We start from the raw sequence: 12066 nt of genomic DNA, 5'->3' as shown, positions 1-12066 counted from the left end.
ACCAACCTGATGCATGCTGTCTCACCTAATGACCAAACAGCTTTACTATTAATTTTCAGAAAGGTAAGTCAGGCTGCTCCAGTAGTTGAATAGCTACTTCATGGGTTTTCTGAATGATAAAATAGGCATCAGGGTAATTGATGTACATTAAAAGGAGCACCTAAAAAATTACTGAAACTATCTCCAAGAACATTTACACATGAGTAGAGATAAACTGATGGGCAAAGAATTCAAACTTGTTCATTTTTAAGCCTGTGTGAAAAGAAAAAGGACAGGTACTAACATTTGGGTTTTTTCTTCCAGGCCCTCCTGAATACAGAGCTATAAATACATTTCACTGACTTGAGACAATATGCAACATAAAATTCCTGAGGTATATCAGTCACAATTAGATCCAATATTTTTGAATCCTTCTTCAAATTAAATTTAATGACATTTTCCTTTAGTACCAGCAGTTAGGTGCTTGGCTAAATACACACAAACATTATCACATCTCCACCATGTTCTCCCAAGTACAAAATGAAGTATTCTTCAGTAGAGTACAAGTTATCTTTCATTTTACCAGGGTGACTTCTGTGCCAGCTTTCAGAGACATTAGAAAAGAACATTAGCGAAGAATCCAAAGAAAAAAAATCAGTATAAGTTATTTAGATTGGAAGATGTTCTAAGTAAGGGGAAATAGATCCGGGCCTTAAAGACACCTGAACTACAAAAGCAAACACAGCTAAGACAGTAGGGATATGTAGAAGCCTTTCTAAAATATATCATAGAACAATTAAACAAAAAAATTTACTAAATGTGGTTAAGATTAATAACATTGTACAATGATATTTTCAGATAAGCTACGTGTAAAGGGTAAGTAAGGTAAAAAACAACAACTTTTTCAATGTATGGATTAATTATTTATGTGGCCTGAGAACTTAATGAGTCATAGGGTTGATAATGAGATAAGGATAGGAAGTCTGACATCTCCAAGTCAAAAGTTCAAACAGTTCTTCTCAGAGTACTCTCAGCTGTGCCCTAGATTGAAGACACAGCTAACCGTTCAGGGACAACTATTGCTGGAGCTACCGAAAGATTCACCTAAATCTACTTACAGAGGAAGTCTTTGCCTGAAAGCTCGGACACAAACAGTACCTCTCTGTAGCAGTGTCTACTACGGCTCTCCCAGTCCCAATTGCCTGGAAGAAAAAAAGGTGTCCAGGATCATCACCCAACCTGCTCTGTAAGTGCAGGCTGGAAAGACCTTCTTTTAATGCAAAACCACACTCTTTGAGAGGTTCCCCGCTGACAATAGTAGTCAGAAACAAGGCTGAAGAATCCTCTTATCAGGGGCATAGAGTCTTTAATTACCATTAGGCTCCAGCCCTTCATGCATTAGGATCAAGCCAATTACTCACATGACTTTGCACTTGCCAATTTGCTGTAATTTATCCAAGTATCAATCTCTTTTCAAGGAGAACAGTGTCACCATTGAAACCCTTCAGGATCTAGTCACTAGAGATGCAGTATACCCAAAGCAGACTCAACCCAAACTTCAGGGGTGTAATTTTCATAGACTTTCAATGGATGGATGCTTCTTATTGTTCACATTTACCTTTTTTTTTGTTTGCAACAATCAAAAAGGTCAATTGGAGCCAAGATCCAGACTTGCACTGTGTCAGTGCCTGTGCATTGTAAAGCAGCCCAGTGCTAGTCAGACCAGTTGAAAAGTCAGTAGGAGGCAAAGCTCAGGAAAGCAGAATATGGAACAGCAGGATGATACAAGAAAAAAAATTGAGGTGGGAGAGTGGGATAGAGCAGAGCATGCTGCAGAAAAGAACAAACAAAAAAGTAAACACAAAGGAAAGCCAGAGGGTAGGCGCAAAAGATAAGAAAGAAAGGAAGGAGTGGGAAGTTCACAAAAGACATGAAGGGAAACATACCACAGATGGGGAGAAAAATGGAAAAGACAGAAACAGAATACAGATATATACAGGAAACCCTTCCTGCCAAAACCAGCTTCTTATCAAGCTCAGACAAGAAACACAGCCAAAAGAAAAGCTGAATCAAGCATGCAAAGTTCAGATCACCTGAAACTTCTGAAGGTAGATGAAAGAAACTACATTAACATATGAAGTAGTAAGCTTATGAGTATTTCATCCCAGAATACACTTCCATTCTGCTGTAAGACAAAAACAACTTCTCTGTCTCAGTAACAGTTTCACCCATCTACTTGCAGAAAGCCTGGGCCCACTTGTGAAAGAACATGAAGTGATTAGGGACTAATTATTAAGTAGAATTCAGAATCAAGTTCAGTAACTGGTTTTGAAGTTCACTAGCTTGTATTGCACTCCATGCAGTATAGAAAAGCATGAGAGAAGTACTCAAAGTATAGAAAAGAAGATCCCTTCCTCCTGCCTCTCCTGGCACACATCAGAGACACACGTCAAGGTGTTCTCGACAAAGGATTAGACAAACTTTCCCACAAAACACAGGACTAGCACTCGGCAAGTGGTCACACACAATCCAGTCTGAATTTAACTCCGCACTTCTGCTTTGTTTGTAACACATTGTTTTGTATCACCCAGTACTAACAGATAGTTCTTGAGAGAGAATATAACCATGAATGCAGTGTGCAAGGAAACAGCAGTAGTACACCCTCTACTCTCAGAGAACAGCAAAAAGGGAAAACGGAAATCTAAGCCTGGCTGCTCAGAAGATGAGAAGACAAACACGCTAATAAGGAAAGGGACTCCTATCCCACATCAATGATTACCATCTGCTTAATTTAGTCATTGATATCATGAAGAAACGTTTTATTGCTTAAGTTATCGTAAGTATCTCATTGCATGCTGCTGGCTCTGTCACAAAAGCTTCAATAATCACAACTTGCACATCAGCAAAGATGAGTGCCTGACAGAAACACACAATTGTCCCACCCTTACACTTAGCTTACACCATTAATTTTCCATAGTCTACTGTTCTAAAAACAAGGGTTCTCACAAATAACCTAAGATAGATGCCTGCGAGAAGGTTTAAGATTAAAAACTCACATTCAAGAAAAACAGATATTCAAGATACCACCTATTTTGAAACAATACATAAATATGTATACATTTGATTTGGTATTTCTCTTAAGACACATCTACCTGTTTCTCAAAATGCGTGTTATATTTACTGGTAATTTGTGCTAAAATTTCTTTTACCTTTACTACTGCAACATACAACTGTGTTGACTAGACATCACGTGTTGAAACATTCACAAGTAGGTAAGCACAGGACTCAGCCAGCACTTGGTGGATGACAGATGGTCAGTATTTCACTGCCTCAGTCACAGGTGAAGACAGACTTAGAAATTTTATTTCAGGTTTCTCTTAAAAGTCTTGGAAATTCCATCATACAGAAGCCATCTCCTAACATCTCATCACAAGAGGAGAGAATACCTGTTCTGCACACACACCCTTGGATTGAGGTTGACTTCATGACCTCATGAAGTCATGAAGTATGAACACTTTGACTGCTCAAATTATCAGACATGCAAATGGTCTTCTCCCTACCCCAAGAAAAACCTAGAAAAGTTTCCATTTTCATTTCCAGTTCCCACTTCCCAGTGGTTTTTGCCCTATTGTACCATTGCTTCCTCATTCCATGGCCAATTACAAATTATGTGTATTTTGTATTCACAAAAAGAAAAATCCAGATGCATAAATATTTAAGATTTCTGTTTACAAATTAAAAAAAAATGAGGCAGTTCAGCTAGCTGATGGAAAGCAATTAATCTATTCAACTCAAAGAAGCAACATTGATTTATTCCCTGAGAACCAAGCCCTAGATGTACTATTCATATGCAAACTTGTCCTGGGTTCAGCAGTAGCAGTCATTTTTCTCCTTCTTAGTAGCTGGTGCAGCGCTGTTGTTTTGACTTTCAGCCTGGGAACAGCGCTGATAACACCGATGTTTTTAGTTGTTGCTAATTCATGTCTACTCTGACCAAGGACTTTGTGAGTCTCATGCTCTGCCAGGGAGGAGGGGAAGCCGGGAGGAAGCAGAGGCAGGACACCTGACCCAAACTAGGATGTAGAACTGGGGGCAGTTACCCCGGAAGGGCTAGATCACTGCTCAGTTGGGCTGGGTATCGGTCAGCAGGTGGTGAGTGGTTGTGTTCTCTTCCCTTGTTATTTCCCTTACCATTATTATTACTGGTGGCAGCAATAGTGGTTTTGTGTTATACCTTAGTTACTGGACTGTTCTTATCTCAACCCATGGGAGTTACATTCTTTCGACTCTCCTTCCCATCCCTCCGGGAGTGGGGCGGGGGAACAGGGGGAGTGAGACAGAGACTGCGTGGTCTGATTTATGGCTGGGCTTAAACCATGACAGAACTAAAATTTATAAAGCTGAAATTCTGGAGTTTGCAAAGTAAGGAAGTGAAGGCACTAGAGGCAGGACATGTTCCCATTCCTCATTCTGGTCTCTCCCCCAAGGCACTAAATGATACAAGTGCTGCAATCTGCACCATGTCAACGAATGCCAGCGTCCCAGAGATGGGAAGAGGCTGTGGGACTGGTAGAACCAAACACCTTTGCTGGAAGGAGAGAGGAAATTATCTTAATTTGCTCAGCTTTTGAACTTGAATTAAAGCAGGAGAGGGGTACAGTCTCCCAGCAAGGTCACACTAGCAGTGCAGGGCTTATGGAAGACATGTCTACATCCAGGGGGTTAAAATCCTACCAAAACTATTCATAGGATTTAATACTGATTTTTAGGATTTGGTCTCATTTTTTAGACCAGTATCACAGAAGACCGGAACATTACTTGATAGAATAACCCCTACTTCCACGATAAGACAACTGAGAGCCCTCTCTCTCAAATATATATCTATACATATACCTCTAGCATCAGGAAACGCATACTCAAGCAGGTTCCAAAGCAAGCCTGAAGATTTCTAACTCAGCTCTTCTATAATATTCTCTCCCAGTACACTTGAATATAGATTAAGAGTTCAAGAAAGGAAGTGATCTACACTAGGAAACGTCAGTGAAATACCAGAGGAAGAGACATGAACCCAGACCCACTGGTTAGTGTATTTCATGATGCAGAACTTCAGTTGTAAGAAAAGCCAATGTGGCTCATTGCACAACTATTTATTTTATTAGACAAGGTACATGGGATGTTCCTGTATGTTCCCTTATTGAGCTCAAATCTGTCCCAGCACCTGAAAGCACACTGCCAGGATAAATTCTGTTCTTTGAGCAAACTTAGTGGAATTACTCAACATCAGTAGAAACAGAATGCAAATTTAAATGGGAATTTGAGAGAATTTTAAATAGCTAAGTAAGCTTTGTACATATATAACTGGGGGTTTTCAAGAGCCATTCTACTTAAATTCATAAGGATGTCTTATTAAGAAAAATACATATATATTTTTTTTCTTAGACAAACCTGGCCACATCAAATAAAAAAAGAAAAACCATCAGGGATGAAAATGTCAATGCACTAGCCTCACAAAACTAACACTAACAATATTTCTTGCTGCATTATTAGCCTCTGACAAACTAACAGCTTTACCCTTTTCATGTAATGCATTATGAAATTAGTTATTAGCAGATCTCTTGGTGGATTGACAGCTACGGAGATTTGTGCCCTGAATTTCTCAGGATGAAGGAGGGAGGACAGGGAAGAAGAGAGAAATAAAGACTGTTGGTTGGCTAGATAGACAGCTGCATAAATCATTCTTTACAGTGACCTGAATTATTCTGCCTTTCACCACTACTTTTTATTGTCCATATTTGCTTAAGCTTGATAAACAAAAAAATATATAAAATGGGTCATATACACAGAATAATTACTTTCAGGAAAATAAACAGGCTTACACACCACAAATCACACAAACATGTTCATAAATAGAAAACCTCACATCAACCTAAATTTTCCAGGTAAATTAATCCAAAATTGCCTACTTACTGGTACCTCCTCATTTTACGAAGAAACCTCCCCTTGTCCAGAAAAAGTCACATGCAGATTTTGAATGTACAAGGCTACTGAACTCAACTATTTCAAGATGGTGATTATGTTAAAACAATGAAATTATTGCAATATAATTCAATATTACCCTTGAATATAACAGCTTTTCTAAGTTTTAATACAGAATTAACACAAAATTAGTTTTCATTTTATTTTTTCAACTGCAACTGTAGTTGCTACTTTCAATTGAAGAAATAAATCTCTAAGCTCTGCTTACTGCATTAGCATCCTTTTTTTCAGAGATCACTTACACCAGCAGTGACTGCTTTTAAAATACATGTTGATATTTCTATCACTTTAAAATGTATTAATGTAAAATTTCCCACCATCCTTTCATTAAAAGCTAACATATCTAGTAAAACACACAGCAAAACAACACTATTAAAAAAATGAAAACAAACTAGACAAGCATACAAGGAAAGGCAGTAAAACTTCAGGACTGAAACAAGTGTCAGAAGCACAGTAAAAGCTAGTAAATATATTTCATCAGTATAAGCAATAGGAATTAAAGTTTTTATACCACACAAATACGTTTATACGAGCAGCATAATATTAATGTACATTCCCCTCCAAAGAATTTAACTTCTGAAAAATGTTACTTTAAACATATGACATAAGGGAGCACATTTTAAACTGAAAAAACACCAAAGTAATTTCATAAACATTCTATTTTAAAGTTTCACTATATATCAATTTTAACTTTTTTTACTAACAGCTAATCATGACCATCAAGTTTAAGTACAGCAAACAAATATTAAAAACTCAAGAGTACTTACCAAATTATGATTTGTTGAATTAGAATCATCTTCTGGGAATGGGATGTAAACAGCTAAGGCCACACAATTGGCAAAAATAGACAATAGTATAAATATGTCAAATGGTCTGGAAAATCTTGTTAAGGAATTAATGAATTATGTCTACCTACAAACTTTTACGTCTAACTCTTTCAGCATCAACACTTATAAACTAAATCTTACTTTTAAGGCAACCTTTTGACTGATAACTATGACAAACACTTAATCTCCTTTAGTTATATCGCTGCATCACATTATTTTCCATCACAATGATTTTTTTTTCCCCAAAAAAGAACATTGAACAAGAGAAAACTATTACTCTTGCTGCCACAGAGTAATTTAGATTAAATTCCAGAGATTAATAAAATTATACACTTTTAAATCAATACGTGGGTCTTCATGATGGTCAAGGAACACTTACTGAGCTGTTCTGTCCTCATTTGCTCATTAATAAGTCTCATTAATGTTAACAGAAATGTGCTCGCCCAAAAGAGAAAAATCATTTGGGATCTTGTTCGTAATAGGATATGAGAAAGATTCCCAGCAAATCACAATAGTTCTCCTGTATGAGAGCTGGGAAGCTGAATAACTTTGCTTTGGCCAGGACAGCATATGAAAGTTTAGGTGAGCAAACTGGGGAATATAACACCACTACTGGCTTGGCAGCCATGCACACTGAGAGACTATAGGCTTCACACTGACAATACCATATCTGGATGACAGCAGTTGAAACCTGAAGATACCTTTTGTTTTCCAGAAAGAAAAATATTTCTTAAAAGTAGAAGTTCATCCTTCAATTTATCATTAATTTGCCTATCCCTCAAAGCATTTTATTCTTTTACTGTAGCTCCAAACATGGAGGTACCCAGATGAATATGTCCATGGAAGTTTGGAAAGAGAGTATTTAGGGCTTCAGCTGTGATTTTTGACATTCTTTCCTTAATTCAATGCACAACTTCATGATACATGTCTATAAGAGTCCCACAAGAGACTACAGGAAAAATATTGAAAATACCCAAAAGCATATTTTTGTCAGTTTACATTTTTTTCTGGGGGGAGGGAAGAAAAAACAAAAAACAAAGACCAAACAAACAAAAAACCCAAAACAACAACAATTCACAAAAACCACCAACTCCCACAAACCCCATCTGCCCCATAAGATCTGTTACATTTTGTTTGTTGACTTGCAAAAAGTTTGTCACTTCAAGGGCTGAGTTTATGTTCACAAAGCCTATCAACATCAACAGCTGCTGCGTTGTGTACAAAGTAAAGTTACAACACACATCTTAACACGCAGCATTCTCCAGACTGAAATGAACAAATGATAGCAATGCAAGATTGACAACTTTGTTTTATGATGTATTGCTACTGGGACAAATTCAGCCCTGAATTATTCCACTCTAGATCCATAGTAATTTCATTCAACTGACCTTAGCCAAGGAGAAGCCAATTTACTGAAATTAGTTGGACTTCTACCAGTTTCAATGAAAGAAGCAGCTATTTCACTATCTATAATTTGCAACTGAATTATGTTCAAAGGATTGAAAAAAAAACCTCAAGCCCTATAAATGAGTAACAGCTCCTATCGCCAGGTTGGCTGTTCTGTTTCAGTAACAAAATGAGTCTTATCTCAGCAATCCACTTTCTTGAGCAGCTGTTTCCCGTTACAGGGATGTTGGTATGACTAATAGGCCAACATTATTCTCCTCGTACCTCAACAAAACTATCTTCTATTTCAAACCTTTTCCTGAGAATTGAGTGATATGCCAAATCAACATGCTGTCAGTTGTGCCACAGACATCCACATACTTCCACATCACAACCACTGACCTAAAGACAAAGAATCCTTCCCAGCATAGAAGTCATTGTGAATACAGGCCAGTATGTCTGACCTCCTCTCTACAGATGTGCATGCTTCTAATATGGTTGGTGGCAGGCATATGTTGTAGAAGTCCAGAAGGTTAATATATTTCAAACACTTTGATGTACTTACAGTGAGTCCTTGGCTTAACTAAATATCTTCCCTATTTCTAGTACCTGGAAAAATAATCTTTTTAAGATTTCTAAACCTTAGTCAGTCGCCTTAACAGCAATACACCAAACTGCAATATGGAAGATACAGGTTTGAAATCTCAGGTCAAGTCCCAGTTAACACTACTAGATTTACTCCTATCCACTCAACCTTCTTTGGAAGGCAACAAACAATGCAAAGGTTTGCTGGAATACAATGTAAGTTTGTAACAAAAAAGTTCTGAAAACATTCCCCCACCTCCTCCGAGACAAAAGGAACAGCTATGAGCTCTTCTCTGACTTTGAGCTACTTATTTCAGTAAAATGATATTTTGTGTCCTTATGACACAAGCTAGGAGGCTATATTTAACAGCAACTTAAGCAAAATTAACTGCCATCAAAGTTAAAGACAGTTACCTACAAGTGCAAGTGAACTAATATGTTAGCTGTGATGCTATAAGATGCTATAAAACAATAAATACACACAAGAAACAGATTGTAAAAAAGGAAACCACATCAAAGGATACTTCCATTCTACTAGACTAATGCAGGCTCTTCGTATTGGGTTGTTGAGGGATAAACAGAAAAGGGCACGGGGTGGCCGACTATTAGACGTATTACCCTGTTTTTTGCTCTTGGCATATTGCTGGCGTTTTCTTTGGGACAGAGATCCTACAGGCTGGGCTGTGGTGGTACTCATATTTTGGGCAGCCTTTGCTTGTCTAGCAGCATCAATTGCAGCTTGCCAAGATAGAACAGTCGGCTTGGATGGTGCTGAACTGTTTGACTGAATAGCTGGTCCGTCACCAGGGAGAGGAATCCTGGTGCTACTTGCATAGTTCGCCTCTGTGGGACAAAAGAAAAAAGCACTTGGTTATAATTTTTTTTATACACTAAAATGTGTCCCAATATTTCTGAGAAGAAGATTATTTTAAGACTTCTTGGCAGTGTGATGCTTCCATGACATGTACTACAGAGCACAAGTATATGCAGATGCATGTGTCACTGAACAGTAGCAAAAAAAAGCACTCAGGAATCAGTATTGTAACTTCGAGTTTAATGCAAGCATCAAGACACAAACACTTCATGTTTTGCATTTTCAACTTACTGCATTTTTTCCTAACTGAATGGCAGCTTTCATGTCACCACGTTTTTCCAATAAAATATAGCTATTCCTTAAAATGAACTTTGCTGTAGTACCTTAGTATTCGCTATTTTCTCATTTCATTTTGGTCAAAAAGTAGTTGTTTAAAATTCTTATGCATTGTTCAATTAAGAATAAACAAAACTGGGGTATAGAAGAGAGGAAGGTCCTGTAAGCAAGTTAAATCTCACCATACTCTGTATTCTCAAAGAAAAATGCATGGCTGCCTGTCATGAGTGAAGAATCCAACGGTCTGCTGATAAACATATTCATAAAGCACTGGTATCTTTCACGCTAGAAATTACAACCATGATACCACTGTAGAGGGATGGGGTTTGGTTTTGCTTTTTAACAAGGTTTTAAAATAATAAACTGTATGTTCCAAACACTAATAAAGTCCTCTTCATCCCAATGACAGCCAAGAAGGCAAAATACCACCCTATTGCACGGATCTTTCCTTGCAAGCTCCTTAACTAGAGCAACAGAGTCTACTGCTGTATGCACCTGTAGAAAGGAGAGACTCCCAAGTGAAACTCAGAACTTGCAGATGCCCGAGTGGGAAGAAATATGGAGGAACGGCACAATATACGTGCTGGAAATCAGGGCTAGCAGGGGATGACTGTGAAATGGATCTACCCAGGCAGGAGAGGAAAACAGCTCCGCAGCGATCGCTGCTCGTCAGAGAGCCACAAGAAGCACACCCCTCCTTTTCTATATGCGGGGGGAAACAGACAACGAGAAAGACGCGAGAGCCGCGAACACGCGTGGACGGGAACGAGCCTGGCTTCGGCTGCCGCCGTTGCCCGCCGGGGCAAGGGGCCGCGGGAGCCCTAAGATGGCTCCCTGGGATGGCGGCGGGGGTCGGGGGGTCACGGAGGCGGCCGAGCGGCCGCGGGGACCCGGCACCAAAGCGGCGAGCGCTGGACAGCGGCGTGACTCGGGGGGCAGCGGCGTCGGGGGCGGGCCGGCTCCGGGGCAAAGGCGGGGGTATCAGCGCCAACGATTCCAAAGCATCCCAGCTCTTCCCCACGTTCCCCCCCCCCCCCAATAAAACTGCTATGGCACAGCCATCTCCCCCGCCTTCCGCCTGCCCTTCTGGATGCCATGAAACGTGGTTCGGCGCAAACAAACCACCCACCCATCTTACTTATCCACCGTCCTTCTACATCAACACTTGAAGGGGAAACAAAGCTTGCCCCCATCAGGGGCAAAATCACAAACTTGCAGATATTTGTGGGGGAGGAATCGTTTATAAACAACCGCGGGGGATGTGGCAGCGCCGGAGGGGATTAGCGCCGAGGAGCCTCGCGGCTCCTCCCGTGCACCGAGCAGAGACCAGGCATATCGCACCCACGGCCTTGCCCCGACCCTTCTCCCCGGCGCGGGGAACCCCCGCGAGCAGCAGCGCCGGGCACGTTTATCCACGATTACACAAGTACGAGGGAAACGAGGAGCAAGCCGCGAGCTCCCTCAGCGCAACCAGCCGGTGTTAATGGCCCCAGGACAAGGGACGGACGCGCATGTTGGTCACACGCCGAGGGCAACACCTTATCCCGCCTTCACCTCATCCCCGATCGCTCCCCGAGCTCTGCCGCTTTTTCCCATCCTAAACGTTCCCCACCCTCCAACCCTTCTCTAATCCCCCGACTCCCAAATCCCTCATAAATCCTCCCCCGCTGCCCCCTCCCTTTCCTCAGCCCCATACGCCGCTGCCCTTGGTGGGAGCTCCGGCTCTTACCTTCTGGGTGCCGCTCGGGCTGCTGCTGCTGGTGCATGATTCCCACTTTCTCCAGTGCGTACGAGGATAAAAGGAAAATAAAAAAAGGGCAGAGACGCCCCCACCCCACCGAGCCGGGTGTGCGCTGCCCCTGCGCTCCCCTCTACCCGACCCCCATGGTAGTGACTAGCGACGTGCGAGGGGCTGCTGCTCCTCCTCCTGCCGCTGCTGTTTCGCCGCTGCCAGATCCCTCAGAGTTTGGGCCAACATGACACTCACATCCGGGTGACACGGGATCTCTCCATCCCTAGCAACCCGGCTGCTGCTGCCGCTGCCTGCCCCTCAGTCCCCCTCCTGCCGCTGCCTGCTCCTCCTCAATCCCCCTCCTCCTGCCA

At 41.0% G+C, this 12066-nt stretch overlaps 1 protein-coding gene across 1 annotated transcript in view; it reads right to left on the bottom strand.

Moving 5' to 3' along the window:
* CACNA1D (calcium voltage-gated channel subunit alpha1 D) overlaps nt 1-11729 on the bottom strand; it is a gene marked incomplete at both ends in the record, with an annotated part of 193841 nt that extends 182112 nt beyond the window's left edge. The window contains 3 exons of the mRNA XM_080625329.1: nt 6783-6888; nt 9338-9656; nt 11693-11729. Coding sequence (XP_080481455.1) covers nt 6783-6888; nt 9338-9656; nt 11693-11729 — 462 coding nt within the window. The remainder of the gene's footprint in view (nt 1-6782; nt 6889-9337; nt 9657-11692) is intronic.
* Nucleotides 11730-12066: the final 337 nt, after the last annotated feature.

The sequence above is a fragment of the Psittacula echo genome (genome assembly GCF_963264785.1).
Source record: "Psittacula echo genome assembly, chromosome: 9".
NCBI classification, from domain to species: Eukaryota; Metazoa; Chordata; class Aves; order Psittaciformes; family Psittacidae; genus Psittacula; species Psittacula echo.
This window is presented reverse-complemented; position numbering and strand designations above follow the sequence as displayed.